At 52.0% G+C, this 21,818-nt stretch overlaps 3 protein-coding genes across 3 annotated transcripts; all 3 read right to left on the reverse strand.

Annotated features, from left to right (window-relative positions):
• Positions 1–2,796: 2,796 nt before the first annotated feature.
• Positions 2,797–5,341, reverse strand: HOXA1 (homeobox A1). Its single transcript, XM_039229886.1, has 2 exons — positions 4,693–5,341; positions 2,797–4,223 (listed from the first exon to the last, which is right to left on the reverse strand). Exons 1-2 carry the CDS (start codon positions 5,339–5,341, stop codon positions 3,868–3,870), a joined length of 1,005 nt encoding a protein of 334 aa, XP_039085817.1. The 3' UTR covers positions 2,797–3,867.
• Positions 5,342–10,135: 4,794 nt separating this feature from the next.
• On the reverse strand, positions 10,136–11,910 carry HOXA2 (homeobox A2). Its single transcript, XM_039229894.1, has 2 exons — positions 11,523–11,910; positions 10,136–10,875 (listed from the first exon to the last, which is right to left on the reverse strand). Exons 1-2 carry the CDS (start codon positions 11,908–11,910, stop codon positions 10,136–10,138), a joined length of 1,128 nt encoding a protein of 375 aa, XP_039085825.1.
• Positions 11,911–17,594: 5,684 nt separating this feature from the next.
• On the reverse strand, positions 17,595–20,374 carry HOXA3 (homeobox A3). Its single transcript, XM_039229893.1, has 2 exons — positions 19,849–20,374; positions 17,595–18,444 (listed from the first exon to the last, which is right to left on the reverse strand). Exons 1-2 carry the CDS (start codon positions 20,372–20,374, stop codon positions 17,645–17,647), a joined length of 1,326 nt encoding a protein of 441 aa, XP_039085824.1. The 3' UTR covers positions 17,595–17,644.
• Between the last annotated feature and the right edge of the window lie 1,444 nt (positions 20,375–21,818).

Genomic DNA, 21,818 nt, shown 5'->3' on the forward strand with positions numbered 1-21,818 from the left:
GCACAAGCGAATTACCCCTTCCTCCCCTCACCTCCTGTCTAAAAAGTCATCTCAGATGGATATTGGGGCTCTGATTGTCGATATTACTCAAACGCAAATGGATTTCAATTCAATCTTGCCCTGTACTTTCGCAAAGGAGATAAGCTCTAACGGCCCAAAGAGCCTCATTTCATAGCTCTTGGCATCTGAAATAAATTGGATCTCTTCTGTCAGGCTAATTTAGCATTTTAAAAATATTCAGTGTAATTTATTTGAAGTCAAATGAAACCTAGTGGATTGGCAGAAAGCTAGGGGAGGAGAGAGTAGAAGGGCAACTGGAAGTTCCTCTCCCCACCTACAAAAAAAAAAAAAAGCCAGGAAGGGAGAGGAAAGTGTTTTAAGTTTCTAGTAAACACTGTTTAGCAAAAGAATAATAGGAAAGTTACCCCTTTCCCAAAGAGGGGCACTATAATTGTTGCCTTTAGCGGAGAGCTCAGATAAACCGCTGGGACTCATTCTAAAGTGACCCATCGCTGCATTCATCTCTTCTTGAACTTTCGGTGAACCTGAGATTAAACAGGGGTGAGCAGCTAAGCAGTTTGTTGTTAGCAGCCTTTTCAACAACCCTTTCAGACTGAGTAAATATTGATCGGTTTGAATCTGATTGCCCCAGAGGAAAACACCACGGCATCTGAATAGCCTCCAAAAGTAAACTTTCAAAGGTGAAGCCGAGAGCAGACTTGAGAGCCAGATCTCAACTCAGCCGAGGCTGGGACACCCTGAATTTCGGGAGGACTTTGAATGAGTGTGAAGGAAGTGAAGGGGAACGCATTTGAAAACTGGAATTGTGTGTTGCAATTATCCCAAGTCCCTAATTGAGACTCTTGTCCTTTTTAAATGTATCAATAAAATGCTGTTTTCTGTGTTCTCTCTTTTGTTGTCTCAGTCACCATTGCTGTCATTTTTCAAGGAGTAAACCGTGCTCCTCAGAGACCAAGACAGAAAAAGAGAGACCTAGAAATAGGATGTGGTAAGCGCCTTTGATTTAATCGATTGGGGCAACTAAAAAGATACAAATGTTTTCCTTGTTGAAAGGTATATTAATGTTTCCTAAATGCATTGCTTGCTAACTGATTTATTCCATGACCTAGAGAAGGCTTGGGATGGTTAGCCATAATTTATCGTTCTCCTCTCTCTCGGCTACATTAAAACCAGCACCTTCAAGATTGGAATCTCCAGGATTCCAGCGGGTCGGGCCCTGCTTTTAGATATTGAAATTACGGCAGTGGCATGCAAATGACACTTTAGCACATTAAAGAATTTGGAAACCAGCCATCTGTTTTGCTGTGTGGCCTTACACTAATAAACAAAAGATACTGTATAAGGCCAGGGTGGGAAATGAAAGAAAGAGCTGGCCGACTTTGAAGTTCTCCTCCATCCACTTGAGTCTTTTAGAGGCCAGCCCAGAGCCCGGGAGCCAAGAGGGGAGGGCAGCGGGTGCCCTTGATATGGCCGCAGCCACCGTGCCTGCGAAGTCCAGGCTTGCCCCTTTGACGAGGAAGTGCAGGAAGTCTCATGGGTGCTCTAGGAGGCCTGCAAATTCCACGTTTTGTAGGATTTCGCCTCCCACCCCCAGCCCATCCTTTGTAAAACACCCTTTGGAGAGGAAGGAAGTCAGATGCCTGTATTTGTCATGCTGTAAAATTTCTGCTTCACTCTTGGGGCTAAACGAAAGCTGCTGAAAATGTGTGAAAGTAAAGGAAAAGTGGTAAGAGGTCTAGGAGGAGAGCCTTTGAATTGCTGGCTCCCTCTATTTGAGAGCAGACGCTTGCCTCCGTTTGGAGGCAACTTGAATATCGGAAGACTTCAGAGAGGCTCCCGCAAGTTCACCTGGAAGACACTGCTGAGCCCAGAGAAGAAAATAACAACTTTTTTTTTTCTGGGTTATGGGATTAGAACTGGTTTATGGATTTAGAAGTAGAGCAGACCCGTGACAGCCATGATGGCTATGAAATCGAAGCTGAACCTAATGGGAATGAGATGTGTGACCCAGAGGGAGTGGGCAGGGGGACGTGTAGAGAGTGGCAGGAAGGGATGGATATTGACAGGAAAGACGAGGAGAGACGCAAGGGTTTACTGAAAACAGACCACGCTCAAGTTAAGGGGTGGAATATATTGGAACACTGTCTAACAAGCCAAAAATAAAAAAGAAGAAGAAGAAAGAGGGGTGAGATGGAGGCCTCATCCTCAAACAGCATTATACTGGAGCTAATTAAATGTGAATCTCTTAGCTCTTGGTTCACTGATGTGAGGAAAGGCTGACTGAAGAGTTTGGGCTTTTGAAGGGGGTTCTGTTTATATATACGTCAACATTCAGTTGGAGGTGAAAAGGTTAGCACTTGACCCAGGAAGTGTCCATGTTTGTTTCAAAAATAGATCTGCTTCATAAATTTCTTCACCGTTCATTTTTTCCACTATGAACCTGGATTATAATAAAGGAACTACTGGTATCTTAAAGAAAACCAACCTATTAAGTGGATATTGGCTCGATGCAATGACACTCCTGGGGAACTTTCAGCTACATGATGGAAAGCATTTACTTTTTTTTTTTTTTTTTTGCAAGAAAAGGCCCACCTCTGAAAATGCACAGCACCCTTCTCCCCTTCCCCACCTGAAATGAGCCAACGCTCTTGGAACCAGTAAATTGTAACCAAGCCAAATTCAGGGCTGCTTAAGCGTATGTGAAACTTGAAGATATTTATTACAGACATCTTAAGACCCGTAAACTCTGCTCTAGATCACATCACCCCAGGATCTCAGAGCTGTTCATGATTGTACAGGAAATGGGGAATATCATAGGCTCACAAAGAATAACTGATATAACTCAGTGTGGTACTTCAGGGACATCAAAACATTGTGCGACATGCAAAAGACTATTCACGAATCACACAAAATATACATTCATTGTGCCATCCATCACATTAACAACTGAGCTGAAAATACATCATATCCAGCTACGATAACTGTGGGAGGGAGAAGCTGGTTCGAATAATACCTTCAGGTTCTGAATAACCCAGCACAAATTTTAAATAGACTGTGGCCAGAGAAACAATAAATGGGTGGGGATAGGGGAGACCTAGCACAGGTTTTTGAACCCTGGATTCCGCAGGCCTTCTGAACTCACTGAAAGAACAAATGCAGGCTACCCTCTGAGGCATCTGATGCAGCTTAAGTGAGCGATTTTATTCTTTAACCCATAACCTATAAAACTGTACCAGCTTTGAGAGTTGCCACCCTGCTTTAGTCCCTTAATCTAAACATTTCTAGAAAAGCTGTATAAAGATAAATCTCTCAGGACAAAGTATTTACAACCAGCAAACTCACACACATGAAACTGAATTAAATTAAGGGATGAATTGATCGTGTAAACAAGCTCATAGTGCATCTCTTCTTCATGAGCTCCTGGACTCACTCCCCTTTCTCTCTATCCTCCTTTAAGGGCAAAGTAGGGGAGGATGTAACTGTACAGATAGGTGAAAGATGGGCCTCCCTCTAACATGTTTCTGCTGGCAAAGGAGACGATATTCCAAAGGACATCTGAAAGGAAGAGACTGTGGAAATCTCCAAAGGGTGTTGGGGGCCATCAGAAAACTGATTATGGCACCCAATCTTCATCAAGGAGTTAGCACACACACACGCCCCAGTCAAGCCTCTCTACTCCAGAATTCTCTGGAAACACACTGTCCTGGCCAGGAGCTCCCCAGATAGGATCAGAAAGGAAGAGAGAGGCTGTACATGGAAAGGAAGATAAGCTAAGAATGTGCTTTGCGGAAGGGGTCCCCAGCCTGCAGAATAGCTTGGGCTGCGGAGTCTGGGGCTCGGTCGGCCTCAGTGAGAGGTAGTTAGGGTGTCTGAGGTCGAGGACCCCGGGGAAGGAACGCAGGGTGAGGAGCTGGACTTCTCTGAAGATTCATCGGCCTTCTCCTCACTTCCTGGCGGGGTGGCAGGAGAGATGGGCAAGAGACCCTCCTTCTCTCGTTTCTTCTGCTTCATCCGGCGGTTCTGGAACCAGATCTTCACCTGGGTCTCATTGAGCTGCAGGGACGCGGCGATCTCCACCCTGCGGGCGCGCGTCAGGTACTTATTGAAGTGGAACTCCTTTTCCAGCTCAGTGAGCTGCTTCGTGGTGAAGTTGGTGCGCACTGCACTGGGTTGACCCACGTAGCCATACTCTCCAACTTTTCCTGGGGGCATGGTGGGGAGCGATGAGAGAACAAGGTAAAAATGTTTACAATCGATATGAGATCCCCTACAAGCTTCAGATCCCCTAAGCATTCAGATAAAGGGGAGATCAAGACTTTCTCAACAGAAACTTGGCTGCGAAAGGTGACTGATGAGGTGTAAAGTGTTAATCTGAAGCCAACCATTAGCCAGGTCAGACCAGTGATTAATGGAGCCTGGAGATATTAACAGAATCACCCCACCCCCACACACCCAACCCACTTCCTATTCCAGAACCTCTAAAACTCAGGTCTTTTGGAAAGACAACAGCCCCAGATGCTCCTTTGCCCCAACACACCTGGGCAGTCTGTCCACAAGGTACACCAGTGTGAAGCAAGAACTTTAAAAATATATTTTTTTCCCCCTTGGCAGCTAAACATACTAGCTCCTTCCAGAACCATCAAGGAGCACCCAAGGAATGGCAAGACTGACCTGTTTTGGGAGGGTTTCTTTTGACTTTCATCCAGTCAAAGGTCTGTGCTGGAGAAGATGTCTCTGATGTAGGGGAGCGACAGGCTTCTTGGTGGCTGGCGTGGAGAGGGGACAAGGAGTTATTATACGTGGCCAGGGCCAGGCTCTGGTGCTCTTGTCCATATGAGTGGTGAATGTACTGAGGCGAGCCCACCGCGCCCCCGGCATAACCCTGGTGGTGGTGGTGGTGATGCTGGACCATGGGAGATGAGAGATTTCCAGAGTAAACAGCGGGAGCGCACGAGGGGTACCCACCACTTACTTCTGCTTCCTGATTTAACGCGTAGGGGCTGTAAGGCGCGCCGAAGTTCTGCGCGCCATAGCTTGGACCACAACTCGAATGGGAGTAGGACACCCCCAGGTTCCCGGGAGTCTGGTAGGTGGCCGGTTGGGGGTGGTGATGGTGGTGGTGGTGGTGGGGCGGGCTGATCTGCACCCCCCTGCCCACTAGGAAGCGGTCGTCGCCGCCACAGCTGTTAGCACTGACCGCGCACGACTGGAAAGTTGTAATTCCGTGGTCGGAAGGGTAGGCTCGCGCTGAGCAGGTCCCCGAGTCGCCACCGCTGAGGATGGGGTATTCCAGGAAGGAGCTCATTCTTGCATTGTCCATCTGTCACTGAGGGACCGGGTCCTGCGAAGCCCTGGGTGACCGTGCCAACTTTCTCACTTCCTCCATGGGGCCAGAGAAGAAAAATGATATGAATGTACAGTGCGCAAGAGGGGGGGCGCGAGGGCGGAGGGCGCAGGGGGAGGGGCACGTGACTATGTCAGCCAATGGCTGAGCCTCCTGCGAAAGTTTGCTGGCTCCCGCGGTGATGGATCACCGTTTCAGTGGCATTTAAATCCCCGGCGCTCCTCCAGTCTAGGTGACGCGCAGTCGCCCCCCCAGGCGGCCCAGGCGGCGGCAGCTGCTGCGGCGGCTGCAAGGGCAGATTCGGAGCGCTGGGCCGAGGGGGAACAGAAGCCACCTTCTGCGCGCGCCGACTCCGCTCTCCCCCCCTCCGGGAGGTGGGGGCTGGGAGGCATCCCCGTCTCCGCCCCCCTCCCCACCGTGCACAGAAAGATGAACTGGCGAGAGGTGAGAAGGGTAGAGGGCTCCGTCTCTCTTGGGCTGGGAACCAGTGGGCCGGAGCTCGCTGGCCTGCCAGTAGCTCGGGGGCCGAGCCCCGCAGAGCTGGGGCTTGGAAGGGCAGCTCGGCGGGCGCTTTCACTACACAGTCCCCGCTGTGGTGCCGGGACAGTGAGGAGCGCAGAGGACCGTGGCGCAGGACGAGGCTAAGGCCACCGGCTCTCCGCGCTTCGAAAGGAGAGGGAAGTGCGCAGAGCGCTGGCAGGGAACAGCCCGGCTGGGCGTGGAGGGGACGTGAGCAGGAAAAAAACAAAAAAACAAAAACACCTTCCCTGCCCCAAGGAGGGTCTCCGAACCCTATTCCCCCCACCGCAACTGATTATTAACGAGGCAACGAGGGGCTTCTGTAATTCGACGCCCGGGAGCGGGTGATTGGTAGTAGTTAAGGTTGCCGGAAAAGGCCGAGGGTGGCCGGCTCTTCGCCCTCCCTCTTTCCTCGCTCTCCGCCCCTTTCTCCTCCCCACTCAGCTTCGCTCCCGGAGCCCTATGGGATCCGGAGCAGCTCGGCCGCTGGATTTTGAAGGGTAGGAGGCGGGGGAGAGGGATGACGCTAGCGGACGTGGCCAGCGTGGGGGCCGGGCGGCGCGCTGCAGGCCATCTGCCGGCTCCCCGGGACCCAGGAGTCTGCGCGCTCCAGCGGGGGCCTCAAAGGGCGAGACCACGGCTCCCGCTAAATACGCTGAACTCCCCCCACCCCCCAACAGTGGTGCTCGCTTTCCGGAGGGGGATGTTCGGAGGGGTAGGGCTTCTTTTATCCACTAACCGCCCCCCCCCCATTCTACTGCCTGTCTGAAGTGGGGGCTTAGGGGCTGGCAGGTGGGAGGGGCGGCGGACAGATGGCTGATGGTGGACGGGACGTTTTCTTCTTCCCCAGCAACACCTCCTCCCCTTTGTATCTGACTGTGTAGTTCCTTGTGTGAACCTTCAAGTCTTTCTCTAGAGAGACACGTGCAAATCTGAGCGTCATCCCAGGCCAGGGGTCCTGTTCTCCATCACCCTCATCCTACCCTGAGGCTGACGGGGTCGTTAATTGCTGTTTACTATTAGGTTTCGTGCCAACCCTTGGCTTGTAGAGAGAAAATGCCAAACTGAGAGAATTGATGCATTCTTAGGTAAAAGAGAGCCAGAGGTCATCAAGCGGCTTCGCAGCCAATGCAGTACAGATTTTTCTCTGACCGTGTTTATCGCGTCGGAATGGGACAGATAAAATGTATCTGAGGACGAGGTTCCCACTCCCCTCTAGTTTTCCCTCCCCAGTGAGAAGGAGGAAGTGTTGCTTGAGGCAGGCACATTATAAGTGGGTTAGCCAACCTTTCAGGTTTCTGCATTCTGCTCTTCACGTATAGGAGCCCTCCCCTCCCAAACCGGTCCCCCCCCCCCCCACAGAGGGGAACTCTTGCCGACATTCCACTATGGATTCCCTCAGTAGCAAAGAAACATGTTCCCTAAATATTTCCTTTTGAAATCCTGTTTTTCTGTGACCTTTGACCCATCCCCAACCACGGTTAAGAGAGAGTACAGACAGGAAAGGTCACTCCTACCCCAATTTCAGCACCTGGGGGACACTCATTTTTGAGAAAGGAAAAGGAAAGGAGGCCCTCCTGGAGGCGGCTTCCTTGGGAGCGCCAGGGCTCCTGAGGCGGGGAGAGACGCGGCTCCTGTCGGGCAGGAGGCAGGACGTGAGAGGGTCGGTGCCGGCACTGCGGACGATCTGCTTTCCGAACCGAAGTACGTTCTTTCCCCCCGCCTCATTCCTGGCCCTTTGTTGGCTTCTTGGGCCCGGGTTTGCGCGACCCCCTCGGCCGCAGGGCTCGCGCCACAAAGCCGCCCGGGACCGAAGCCGCTCTCCTTCCTCCGCTCGCTCTCGGCCTCTGCGCTGCTCTCCTTCCCCTTCTCTTCCTCCCTCCGGGCCTCTCTCAGAGCCGGCACGGGTGGGCATGTTTTTCTTGGGACTAGTTTCATGAACTTGCACAGAGGCCCGCAATGTCTGGGACGGGCGACCGCCTGCCTCCGCGCGCCGCTCCCGGCTCCGGGCTCCCGGCAGGCCGGACGCCCGCGGCCGAGCTGCTCCGCCCCGGCTGGCCGCCCGCAGCGCGGCTCGCCCGGCGTTACTCACAAAGGCAGTCAGTCTCTGGCCTGGAGCCCGCAAGGCTTCCGTAGCCCGGCTCCTCCCCACCCCCACGAAATCCTGGGGCTCATCCTGCCTTGTAGGAGACGCTTGGTTCTCCGGGCTTGCAGGCCAGCGCCCCACGACTGGAGCTAACGTCTCTTACATGCCCTGGGAGAGTGGGTGAAAGGAGACCTTGGTCACTATTTAAATGATGGCCTGCAAACGGCTTGCCGGGCTCAAAGCGCCTCTTTCAGGGCTTATACTAGAAGGGGAAGGAGCGAGGAGGAGACAAAACGCCGCCGAGGCCCCGAGCTGCTCATGGCATCCGCGGCTCAGCCAAGCTGTTGTTTTAAAAGAGCAATAAAAATGAATTATGACTAAACGCCTTCTAACTTAATGCTTTCGGACGGGGATCCCCGGCAAATACGTAAGAGGATTTTTATTTGTGCATGTGTTCCTGCAATTGATCTCTTTGATGACATTCTCATTCATAGAAAGCGTTTGATTTATGAGCGCAGGACGAATCGCAAACAGCCGCGGCTCAGCCCTGGCTGCGGCCAGGCTGCCCGGCTCAGCTCCGCGCCTGGGGCTGGAGACCCGTCGGGGTCCTCACACGCCTCCGCCGCTGCCAGGATGTAGGGGGCGAAGGGGTGCAGGAAGACAGGGTGCCAACCCATGGAGAAAGATCGCGATTTCATTGTAACTTCCAGGCCTTAGCTCTGAAGAGCCGGGTTCCTAAATCAACCCGCCCCCCACACATGTTGCTTACACACTGCGTTTTCTCACGGTAAGTAGCCATCACAACAGAGCTCAGTAAGGGAAAAATCAGCATGGGGAGATATAAGAAGGGGGGGGAGGGGGGGACAGGACAGGACAACCCAGAAACGTGCCCTGGATTACATTTTATTGATATTTCATTTAAAGTGCTTTTTCTCTTTCTCTCTCTAGAAACTGGGCTAATTTATAACCTAGGGCGCAGAAACTCTCCATTTTAAATCTCAACTTGGTAACCTGGCTTCAAAGCTTTAATGATCCATTATTTGCCATGTAAACAGATTTAAGAATGAAATATTGATTTTTCTGACCCTGAGAAAAGAATCCTAGAATGACTGAACCAGAGGATGGGAAAGAACTCTTTCTGAAGTGCATTTTCCAGCTAGTAACCATGTTTTGCTTTAATTTTGTTTTTCTCTACCTTTTTAGGTCTGTTTGCCTGGACCCATCAACAGCTGGGAGACTAATCAACCACACTGAAAATGTTTCCGGGATTGTGGGGGAGGGGTTGGAATGTAGATGTTTGAAACAAATGTGTATAAATAAATGAATTGTTGATAACTTAGTTATTGACCTGGAGACTGGTAGCTTGTTAAAGAAACTCCATGTTCCTTCCTCCTGGAGTCGGGGGGTGGGGGCGGTTCTGTAGGCACTTTATTTCTCCACTTTCAAAAGCTTGGGCTTGGCCCAACTGTGAGGCTGCCCAGTCCTGTTTCTATTACCAATTTAAGTCTATGGCTTGAACCTCTACACTGAAAATCCAAATCCATTCCCTTTAAAAGGAAAAAAACAAACAAAAAACAAAAAAACATTTCTCAGAAGACCTAACCATGTCCTGGCTTTCTTTTTCGTTATTGTCTACTGAAGACTTTGAACATGCCCCCTTAATAAATATATTAAAATTGAAAAAGAAGATGAATTGTGACCAGAATTTTATTTACCAAGTTAGACTAAAAGAAGAAAAAGAAACCGTTATGAGCCTTGAGAAAGAGGGGGGAGAAAAAATAAGAAAGCTACTTATAGCAAAGGAGAATTTATTCTACCAAAAATACTCATGACAATGCATCCTAATGTAATACAAAAATAAAAAGAAAGTGAAGATACACTTATATGATCACTTTCTTGCAGGCCTCATATATTGCTTTCAGGAAATCACATAGAGGGGTGTTGGATTAGATTTAGAACAACTAAAACTCCGGAATAATCTGTAAAAGATGGCTCTGAAACTGGACCGGGAGAATCACTAAACAGAAAATCTTCCACATTTAGAGGAGAGAGAGGGTAGGTCAGGAAGAAAAGAAAATAAAAATCAAGTCTCGGAATAAAAGAAGGCAAAACCACCTGGTCAAAGGGGTTTTTGTTTTGTGATGCTTTGTTTTGCTTTAATGTTTTTAGTAATTCAGATGCTGCAAGTCGATTGTGGTGAGTGTGTCTGTAAAAAAGTCAAAGCTGTCAGCTGAGATATCTACGGGACTGTCGAGGGAACCTGGCAAACTGGGCGAGACTGCGTCTGAAAGCTGCAGGCAGGAATCTGTGGAAAAAACGTTAAAGTCCTGCAAAGAGGGGACCTCGAGGGCCTCGGGACTGTCATTGTTTAGGCCTGAGCCACAGTTCTGGCCCATTGTTGACAAGCAGTTAGAAACAGTGGGTGACTGGTGCTGAAAATGTTTCAGATTTTTCTCATTGCTGGTTAAAGGCGAGACTGGGAAACTTTGGGAGTCGCCATTGTGTCCATTGGGAGCCTGCTGCTGAGAGAGGGCGTTTTGCTGAAAAGTGTAACCTTCCCTCTCCAGAAGGGCCCCGGAGACGCTCAGCGCTTGCTCAAAGAGCGACTTCTCTTCCTCGTCCTCCTCCGCTTTCTCAGAGTCTTCGAGGCTTTTAAATTTCCCCTCGCTGTTGTGGTTCTCCTTGCACTGCGTCTGCCTCTTGTGCTTCATCCTCCGGTTCTGAAACCACACTTTCACTTGTCTCTCAGTCAGATCCAGCAGCGCGGCAATTTCCACCCTTCGAGGTCTGCAAAGGTACTTGTTGAAATGAAATTCTTTCTCCAGCTCTAAAAGCTGCGTGTTGGTGTAAGCAGTTCTCAGGCGTCGCGAGCCCCCGCCGCTGCCATCGGCGATTTCCAGGGATTCTGCGGAAAGGGAAACCAACAAGAGACACACGCACAGTTGGAGGTGGAGGGGTCCGAGCGGGGTTATTCCACTGGAGAATAAATATAGCAGAAAAGATCAACTGCAACAAAATGGCCGCCCCTGGATGCAGTAGGGCTATTGTGCAGCCTTTCCTGGGAGCCCAGCCCCGGGGGGACCCCATCTCTTCCACCTCCATCAAATTCCTGCCTGTGGCTCCCCCCAACCTCTCCATCCGGGAGCAAACTTTATATTAGCCACACCACAATTTATAATTAATGCATCAGCTGCTTAGCTGAGCAAGAGCGATCTATCACTCTTCATTACTGTCAAAAAGCCAAACTCTAGGACAACTAGACAAGAGGAGGTCAGCTCCAACTCAAATAAATCATCCCACATTACACAAGTTAGGGAAAGTTTTTCCCCCCCTCTCCTTAAAAATATATATATGTCTCATTGTGCAGCGCAGGATCCCTTTTCTCTCCATCAAACCCACTCCTGAGCCCACAGGGGAAGGGAAGGCAGCCAAGCATCTCTCCCTCTCTCCCCCTTCTCTCCCAGCCCACGCTCCCCTCCCCCATAACCGCTCCCCGGGCAGCCCCGGAGGAGAAGGGGGTCCCGGGACCTGGGGCCAAGTCTTTGGACTGACCTTTGTGGCTGAGGCAGGCAGGGCCGGTGGCGGCGGCGGCGGCGGCGGCCGAGGCGGGCGGCAGCGCGGTTTTCTTGGCCGCCTTCTTCTCCTTCATCCAAGGGTATTCGGGCGGCTGCAGGGCGCCGGCGGGCCCTGGGCTGCCGCGGCTGCCCGCGGGGCTCGGCTTGGGGCGGCCGCCAGCGCCGTGGCGAGGGTGACTGCCCGGGTTCAGGCTGGGAATGGTCTGCTCAAAAGGAGGAGGAATCAGTGTCGAGTGTGAAAGCGTCGAGGTCTTGATTGATGAACTTTGAAATGTATCAGCGACAGGGGGAAAAGATGTCAGGCACTCAGCGAGCGACGGCTGGCTATTGATAAAACCAATCTCTCGCTCAAATTCGTAATTCATGGCCTTCTCCTTGGAGCCCCCTCGGAGAAAAAGTTCCCTCTTCTGGAGGGGCTTTGGGGGGGCAAGGCCCGGGAAAAAGGCGAGAGCAGAGGAAAAAAAAAATCTATCATAGAAGATCGCTGCTGGGGTGTTTTTTTTCTAATTCACTGATTACAGCCGTATGGGGACCGCGCTACTATTAAACTATTGAATTCATGGAGACAAGGTTGAAATTGGACCGAATTGGCTGTCACATGATTGCTTCTGCCCAATGACAATTTGGGCTTTAATCAAAAGAAGCCACTGTCTGTTTGATTGATCCAAAAAAGTCGGGAAGGAACGCCTCATTGGGGGCCAGCGAGGCTTTATTTACACTTTTTTCAGGGCAAAAATACATATATGTGGGCGTGGGTGGGGATGCCCGGGAGTGCGTGGGGGCGAGGGTGCCTGCCCGCCGCCTGATCGGCACAGAACTGGTGTGTGCGCTTGGGAGTGTGTGTGAGTGTGTGAGTGTGCGCGAGTGTGAGCCCTGCTGCCGGGCCCGCCGGCGGCTGCCCTCTGCCTCCCCCGCACACTCCGCGCATTGTTTGGGACTGTCGGGAAGACGCCTCGCACCTCACAAATCATTTAAGCACCTCAGTCTGACGCCTGCAGTCATTAACAAAGTAATCCATTAATCTTCAAAGTTTTGACACCCGAGAGCCCCGCATCCCAGCCACATAAGTTCTGCTAAGGCAGGAGGAAGGAGCGGAGGGAGAGGAGAGATGAGACTGGAAGAAGGAAGAGAGGAAAGGAGGGAGGGAGGGAGAGAGAGACAGAGAGAGAGAGAGAAGACACAGAAAAGAGGATTCATTTTGGGCTCTCCCCTCTTTTATTTCCATTTCCCGCTGCCTTTTCTAAAACCAGTTCCTGGATCTCAGGAGTCATCCCCGTTTTCCTTCCTCTCTGTCCTTCCCTTTTTTTTTTTTTCCTCTTCCCCCCTGTCCCCTTCCCTCCCTCGCCCCTCCACCTCTCCTTCTCCAAACCCCTCCCGCATGCCCTCGCCCCCCTCCCAAAGCCCAGCTCGGAGTCTGCGTCCCCCCCCCCCCCCCCCCCCCCCCCCCCCCNCCCTGTCCCCTTCCCTCCCTCGCCCCTCCACCTCAGCGTGGCCAGGACCCCGATCCTGTGGCGTGCCGTGGCAGGACGCCGGGGCCCGGACCCTGCGTCCCCCCCCCCCCCCCCCCCCCCCCCCCCCCCCCCCCCCCCCGCCGGACCCGGACCCCGGCCCATTGTTAGCCGGCTTTTCCAAGGCAGCTATGCATCTGGCTCCAGAGAAAAGCGGAAGACGGGGAGGCGGCTCTCGAAGCTTCCCAACCTTCCGGTGCCATCAACTTTTCAGGAGTGGCTCAAGAAAGATAGATGCATGTGCCAAGCAAGACAACAACCCCAGGTTCATGTGTCCAAATCCCTGTAGCCAGGGCGGCGACCAACCAAAGCAATGCCACCCCGAGCAGGCTCCTGCGGCTCCTGGCATTCTGGGTTTCATACCCGTAGGGCTCGGGTGCGGTGAGTATTTCTCATTTCCAGGAAGTCTGTTGGAAGTTAGCAGCAGGGAAGGAGAAGGCGTTTATTCCTCTCTCTCTCTCTCTCTCTCTCTCTCTCTCTCTCTGTCTCTCTCTTTTTCTTTTCCTCTCCTTCTTCTCCTGGTCCTTGTCACTCTGATTGGGGGCTTGTTGATTCAGATGCAATGCGTGTTCCCTGGCAGCCCAAATTGTCTCCCGCACCTTTCCGTTCCTTGGCCACCAGGGATGTTTGCACTCAGGTTCTGTTGTGGGGAAACAGCATCCCAGGTGAGAGAGGGCAACCTCAGGAGGAATGATAAAGGTTCTCTTTTCTCTGCTCACTCTCTCTCTCTCTATTCCAATTCAGAGACTTGAGACTGAGGGCATCGTGGACTGTGCTGGAGGGTTCAAAAAATAACACCTTTAGGTACCAAACAATAACTTTTTAAAAAATCCACCAAGCCAGAAAGAGGGGACGAGGCTGAGAGAGGAATCTGAAGGTATCTCTTTTCCCTCGAACCCTGAGGATGATGCTTCGCTTTTGCTTCCTTTGAAATGGACCAAGTGATCAGATCCCCCAGGCCGGCAGGCATCCGTGGCAGGAAAATAAATCATTCTGATGGCCAGGGAGAGAGAGGTTGGTGGGGGAGAAAAATCTACGTAGAAAACAAGAAAGGCCGACCGCGGCACAAGGCTAGGACTCCATCTCTGAGGCCGGCATCAGAGGGGGCTTGGGTTGGAAATTACATATAACGTGGCCACCGTCACTGACTGGCCCACAGCATTGCCTTACAGATAGAGATGCTATTTTGGAAAATGTGAGGTTTTTCAGTTTTCTTGCTTTTATTCCAAACAAAGCTCTGAAGGAAGTCTGGGTGCGATCAATCTTGCTCACCAAAAGCCTTGACAGCTTCTGGCCCTTAAGAACACATTTCAGCTTCGCGCTTTTTCCAAGATCAAATGTGGCCGAGCAAAGAGGAGAGCAGGAAACGCAAGTAAACAAGGAAAACTCGTCTTTTAAAATATAGCTTTCTGGCAGCAGAGAGAGTTATAAGGCTGTTTTTAGGAAAAGTGCTTTGCAGATTCTGGGATAGTGGCTTTTGCCATTTGCTTTTACCAGAAATAATACTGAGGGTTTAAGGGGAGGGGGAGCTACGGAGAGAGCTCCGCTGCCCCCATATCGGGGAGGCTTTGTCAGGGGCTGCGTGGGTGAGAGCTTTCTGCTCGCCTCAGCGGCCTTAATTCAAACACCATCTGGAAGCAAACCCTTTTCTTTGGCCGTTCAACACTGAAATCTTCCCCAAATCTATTGCTTTAACTCAGGAATATTTTAATAAGGACTTATTTGTAATATCTTGGAAGCTGGAGGTGAGATCAATATTTTTTTCCTTTGAAACCCAAAATGAATGTTTTGACTGCTGAGGTATGGGAAATCCTATTGGACTTTCATTAAAAAATCTGTGTCCTGAGGGAGGAAGGATGCCTCCAAACCAGTTGCCTCTCAGCTAAATAGCAGATTTTAGAAATGGGTTCAAATAGTGATATCCCTGAAAGATTTCCCTCTCTGAATGGTTAGCACTCCCTGGCTTGCTCTCTCTCGCTCTCTCTTTCTCTCATTCTCCACGGTTCCTTATTTTACCAGGTAATTTTTATACACTTCTCTAAAATTATTACTCATAAGAAGACTTTTGTGTTGTTTAGCCTGCTCAGTTCAGATCTGAACAACTAGAAGGGAAGACGGTCCAGTCCTCACAAAGACTGGGTTTCCAGACTCTGCATTTCTGAGGTGCGCCATATTTCAGCAGGGATGTTGGGGCGTGGTGGGGAGCGAATCTGCTCCTTCCATAACCCAAACTCTTTCAAAGGGGGAAAAAAAACTTATGTGTATCAGGAGCCCGTGAGCAGATATGGGAGACGCATCTCTGGCTGTGAGAGTAACACCCAAATCTCTACAGCTACCTGGCTTTAAACCTTCAGAGACTTTTTCTTTTTCTGAAAATGTGGGAAGGTTCCCTAAAAGCAGCTCCTGTGGGCCCAGGAGATACCCAAGAATGGCTCCAGTGCCTGCTTCTACAGATCAGCTGAGGGAGCTTCTCAGGGGAAAGACAGAGGCCATGATGATGGATATTTTGGATTGCAAACAAAATGGCGACATTTTTCACCTCGGTCTCTGAAAGATACAATCCAGGGAGAAGGAGGATTTATTTCTCACATCAGATGCTTCTGATCCCCAGACGCAGGTGGTTCCTCACTTCCAATTTAGAAAGGGGATGGTGATGGGGCTATGGTTCTGAGGCTTACACTTTCTGAATTTGGTTCCTTCTCCAAGCCGCTCTTTAATCTGGAGATAAAAAGATTTCCTTTCCCTGTGCCTGCCTTTGCCTCCGCCACCCAGTCAGTGGGCAGCCCTATCTTAACTCCAGAAGTAGAAATGTAATGTTTGGCTCCTGTAGCATCAAATGAAAGAAATGCTTATAAAATTGCATTTTTATTACAAAGATACCAATCTCCTTTCTCCTCCTCCCCCTGGGGCCATAAAAGGAGAGCGAGGAGGGATGTAGGAGAGGAAATAAATCCAGAGACTGCCAAATCCTAAATTCCAGGACGAAGCCAAAGCTGGGACTCCAACAGTCCAGGGAAGGGCTTCCGGGAGGCTCCTGGGAGTTCAACCTTTCTTTTCTTCAGCCGGAGACCTGGGTGAGGCTCGGCCGGTTCGAGCCTCCTAGCTCCCCCGGGGCGATTTTAGGAGTGATTCTTTTCCTCCTGGTGCGATGAAGGGCCAAAAAGCACCCACGGAGGGGCCGGGGGCTCCCGGAAATGCGCGCCTTCCTCCGCGCGGCTGGCGATTCCCAGGGTTAAGGCACTGACCGGCCCGCGTTTACCTGGAGGAAGATCTCGGAGAAGCCGGCGCTGCCTCACTGCCCGGCGGGGCCTCGCGGGCACCTGTGCGCCGCGGGCCGGCCGCCTTTTGTTCCTCCCGCACGGAGCCCTCACGCAGCTTCTGCGCCTGCGGCTGGTCCCTGTGGCAGCTGGGGACCAGGCCGCCCTGCGGGCCGGCGCCGGGCCGTTTCCAGAGCCGCCCGCCTCCGTGGAGGGGCTCCTGCAGCCTTCCCGAGAATTCGCGGTGCTCGCAGGCGAGCCGCCTGGCCAGGCTCCACTCCCGAGCCGGAGGGCGCGCCGCGGCCTGCTCGGCCACTTCGCCTCTGCCTCGATTCCACGCGGACCCCTGTCTTCGGCCAAAGAACCCCTTCTGAACACGGATATTATTCAGAATAAAAACTTTATTTATTTTTTTTTTGTTTAGTTTCTCAGAGTGTGAGCAGCAAGGAATGTAGAACTCTCGAAACAAATCTAGCATTTCTTCACGTTTACAGATTGTTGGTTTGTTTTTTTGTTTTTTGTTTTTTTCAGTTTCGCCGGATGTTACAAACCTAAATCACTGTTTTCAAAAGCTGGATCCTCTCTGGTATTATTGCATCATTACCGTTTTTAAAAAGGAATTCTATTTCCCTTTCAAATAAAAAAATTTTTCTATGTACGCCAATACACTATTGAACAAAAGGCCCAAGAAACCTCCTGAACAATCAGGGTACAGAATTTCTTTAATATAAATACGAACGGATGGGGATAAATAATATTTAAAACTTAGATTATTCAATGCTTGCAAAAAAAATATAAATAAATCTGACTGTTCACCAGCATACACACACGGAAAGACGTACACTTAGTCATCCTTGCACAGGGAGCCCCTGTTTCAAAGCGCCTTTGATTTTTTTCTCGCTCTTTACAAGAAGTGCAATTTAAAAAAAAAAAAGTCTAAAAATTAAAAAAAAAGTAATTGCTTCCCCTCGGGAGCCATAATGTACGAACAAATTCACATTGAAGAACTCGGCTAGAAAATTTGTTCATATACCCTGTTTCTGATCAAAGAGTAGAGAAAGTAAAGGGTGCAGGGCCAGCGGCCGAGCGAGGGGTAGGAGGAGATAAACATCACTACTGTTACTGACAGCCATTCCAGCAACCAAGATTGCTACGTCACATAAACTATAAAAACGCGTTACCAAAGAAAACAAAACGAGGGGGAGGGGAAGGTAGAGGGGGCGGAGAACAGAAAAGAGAGGACAGGAAGAATCTTAAAACAAAACAAAACAGGGAAACGACGATGAAAGGTGGGGGCGGGGGGACTCTCCTGGCGCGCAGCCCCGAGCCCACCATCACAGGTGGGTGAGCTTGGGGGCTTCCTGAATTCTTCCCTGAGAAGGATGGTGAGCGGTAAGGTCCGTGTAGGTGGGGTGCGGCTCCCCTGGCCCGGGCCCGTGATGGTGGCCGCTGCCCAGCGGCCCAGCACCCCCGTAGTCCATGGCCGCCGAGGCTGCGTGGGGGAGGTGAGTTAGGCCAAAGAGGGCAGGCCCAGAGTTGCTCATGGGCTCCACATAGCTGCCCCCCACGAAGACGGGGCTTCCCTGTAAGTGTGGGGTCCCATAGCTGCCGTTGCCCTGCAGGCCATGCGCGTGAGGGTCGTAGTCGGGTGTGCCCCCTGCCCCCGCTGCCGGGTAGCGCTTCTGTGGGGGCGGCGGGGGCGCGCAGCTTGGCAGGGGTGCGGGGTAGGAGGCGGGGGGCAGCCCATAGGCACCCTGGGGAGGCTTGGAGAAAGGCGGGGGCGACTGGGGCTCGTACGGAACGCTGTTGACCAGCGAATGCATCGAGTTCAGATAGCCGCCCGCCCCGGGGGGCACGGGGCTGCGACTTGGGGACTGGCCCCCTGATGACGTCAGCATGCCCTTGCCCTTCTGATCCTTCTTGTACTTCATGCGGCGATTCTGGAACCAGATCTTGATCTGGCGCTCGGTGAGGTTCAGCAGGTTGGCCATCTCCACCCGGCGCGGCCGGCACAGGTAGCGGTTGAAGTGGAACTCCTTCTCCAGCTCCACCAGCTGCGCGCTCGTGTAGGCGGTGCGCGCCCGTTTGGACGACGCCTGCCCAGGCGGACTCTTGTCGCCAGCGCAGCTCTCCCCTGCGAGGACAGAGGAGAGAGGAAGAGTGGTGTCAGGGGCTGCCCAAGACCCCGCCTAGCCCCTGGTCCCGCCAGGCCCCTCCTTGCTCCAGGGCCCAAGATCCCTCCGTCTGTCGGGGCCCAGAAAGGGGGAGGGGGGACGAGGTGCCGTCCTCTCTCCTGGAGGGGAAAGAGTGCCGGCAGCTGGGTAGCTGGGCTCTCACTCAGTCAAGTTCCAATCATAGGCTTCCCTACGGGGAGGAGGTAAGAAAGTAGAACCTCCAGTTTCCCTTCCTGATCTGTATTTCCTCCCTGGAGCTATTCACTTTATGAATCCCGTAGTGATTCAGGCCTACCAGACTACAAGCTCCCTGTGGGCAGGTCTCCCACCTTCATCCTCTTCACAGTAACTGGAACGTGGGGCACCTAATATACACTCAATAAACCTTTCTCTCTTTCACTGTCGGATGGAAGGATTGGGCAGTTGCCTCAACTGGCCCCTTATTTGGTCTACCCAGTGAAGACAGGTGGAGTGGAAGCCCCAGTCTGGAAGGCCTTCTGTGCTCAAAGGAAAAGATCACACTGAAAGTACCAGTTTCTGGTGGGGAGGCCCAGGCCCCTGGCTGGGTCCTATTAATTAGGGTTCTTCATATTATCAAGCAGCCTCCCAGTTTAATCCACTAATCTTGTACCCTCCTACCCTACCCTTCCCCCATGCCCCCACCTTAGCTCTGCAGGGTCCCAGAAGCTTAGGCTCAGAGCAGAGTAGTGGCAACTGGAGAAGGCAGGGGGGAAAGGTAACCAAGATGCTGGGAAGCCTAAGACCCAGGTCCTGTCCTCCAATCTCTTCCTAGAGGCCCATGTGGTTCCTATTAGCATGACAAGCCCAAATCCCCTCCCCCAGGAGATCCCTGGCTGCCTTCATTGTACTAAATCCGAGAAGGGCCTTCCCAGAGGTAAGGCAGCCACTCCATCTACTGGAGCAAAAATTAAAAATAGGCTCTGTTTACAGGCAAAGCGTGGATTCTGACTTGGGTGGTGACTAGGCCTGCTTTTATTCTGCCACATTTCAGTGTGGGGTGGATGTCACTGTGTCACTAGAAAAGAGGAGTTGTGCTAAAAAGAGAGAGTGGAGCTCAGGTTTCTTGTGCCCAGAGGTCTTAACTCCAAGAGTGGAACAAGGAGGGGTTCCAAACTCACTAGGCCCCACTTGCTCTTGGGGAAGTCAAGAGAGACTCCCATCAGGTCTCTTTCTGGGGGTTTCCTGGACACAGAGTCCTGTCACCACCTCTAGTTGAAGTAGAAGGAGCTGTTAGTTCTTGAAAATGTTCCAGTGCTCCCAGTCTGTGCTGGCTGTGGCTGGAGGTAGCTTGGGGGGCCGGGAGCCAGGCCAGAGGACCCCTCTTCTGGAAGGTACGGCTTTACCTGAGCTGGAGCCGCTGGTTTTCTGCTTTGTGTTTTGCCGAGACTCTTTCATCCAGGGGAAGATTTGTTTGGCCACGGTGGGTGAGTTGAGTAGGGGGCTCTTGGCTGCGCTGGCGGGGGTGGGGTTGCTGCTGGCATTCTGAGGTGGGGAGACGGAAGAGGGGGGCGGAGGCGCGGCAGGAGCAGGTGCTGGGGGCTGGGGCGGGGGTTGAGGCTGCTGTGGAGCAGGGGGCGCGGCCTGCGGTGGCGGCGGGGCCAGGGGCGGCTCGCCGAGGCCTGGGGGTTGGCTGGGCGGGCCACTCAGGGTGCGCAGACACGCCTCGCTCAGCTCGTGCGCCTTGGGGTGGCCCCCGGCGCTGGCGGGCGACTGGAGTGAACAGGCAGGTCGGTGGTATTCGCCATCAGTGCCCAGCGCCGCGGACGCCGGATACGGCTGCTGACTGGCATTATAAGCGAACCCGTTGGCTGCCTGGTAGGGGTAGCCACCGTAGATCGCCGAGCTGTCGTAGTAGGTCGCTTTTTGCATCGCGTTGTCCCACAATCTTGATCGCACACTCTGACAGGGGCTTGACACCCTTGAGGGCGCACATTGGCACGCCCCCGCGGTCACGTGATACTCCGCCGCCAATGGCCGCCCCGCGCAGACCTGGGGGGCGAGAATCGCAGCGCGGTGAGGGCTCCGCGCAAATCCATCTTACTCTCAATAGCTAAGTGACATGAAAGCCATAAAAGAAAAAGTGGTCAGCAATATTTAGCAGCACGACTTGGCCCCGGGCGCAGAGAGCCGCGCTATAAAAAGCCGCTGGAATTTACTGGCAGCTACAAATATTTGCTTAACTTGCGTCTGGAGTTAGGGGGTTTTCCGGGGAGAGAGAGGAAGAGAATGAGAGAGGGCTGGAAGCCGGGTCTCCAGAGCTGGAGTCCTAAAGAAGAAAGGTTGATGGGCTAGAAAGGAACAGGGCTGGGATCCTTCTTTTCCAGGGAAGAAGAAACTTGGGGTGTCCCTTCACCTCTGCTCTTTGGCCTCGTCCAGCGAGCTCCAGGACTCCTTCCCTCTCAGGATCCTGGGGAAGGGGCAAGGAGGCTAAGGGCAGCTTAGGTTGCCAATCTGTTCTCCAGTCCTCGCTTTAGGACTGATATTTGGCAAAAGAGCCCTGATGCGGGGCGACTTCCCATCGAGCCCCTTCTTGGATCTTTCAGCACCCAAGAGAGGTATGCACAAAAAAAGTTCAGGCAATTGCCCTACTACCCCGCTGGATTTCAGAAGCTGAGCTTGTTGGGCAGTTAATCGACCCTTGGGCAGGGGATATGACCTACCTCCTCCAAATGAGCCCCTTGTGGCCAAGAAGGGGAGCGAAAAAACTTTGGATGGAACAGCCTGTGTGGGAAAGGACCAACAACAACACTTGCTCCAGCAAGTCCAACTCACATCCTGGACAGTTCTGTCCTCCTTTCCTCTGCCTATTTCTCAGGCTTGACCCAGCAAGCCACTCCCACCTCTTCTCCCCTGTTACGGAAGGTCCCCAGACCCTCCTGCCTTGGACTTTCTGAGGTGCTGCTATTCAGGATAACTATCAAATTCTACCTGTTAAAACATGATGGATTAGAGAAAAAAAACAACCCACCAGGAACCTGAAAAACCAGCGTTCATCTCCATGACCACGGCTTGAACTCTCCCTCCAACTTAACGATAATAGGTTCTGTCTTAGAAACTGCTATGTAATTTGATGTATGGGGGTCATTTGGCTCCGGACGAGGGATGGAAGCACAAGCCATAAAATCCTGCCAGAGTTCCCTGATCTTTGTGTGCTCTTGTTGTGGGTGTTTGTTACTTGCCCTATTTACCTGCTTAAGAAACACCAAGCAAAGGTCAACCCTGGAAATCTTAAAAGCAATTGAAAGCCTTCTCAACCCTTTTTAAAAAATTATTTAGAAAGCAGTTGGCAGAAGTGAAATCTGTTTTATTTTTG

The sequence above is a fragment of the Hyaena hyaena genome, unplaced genomic scaffold (genome assembly GCF_003009895.1).
Source record: "Hyaena hyaena isolate Hyena2069 unplaced genomic scaffold, ASM300989v1 scaffold_40, whole genome shotgun sequence".
Taxonomy (NCBI): Eukaryota; Metazoa; Chordata; class Mammalia; order Carnivora; family Hyaenidae; genus Hyaena; species Hyaena hyaena.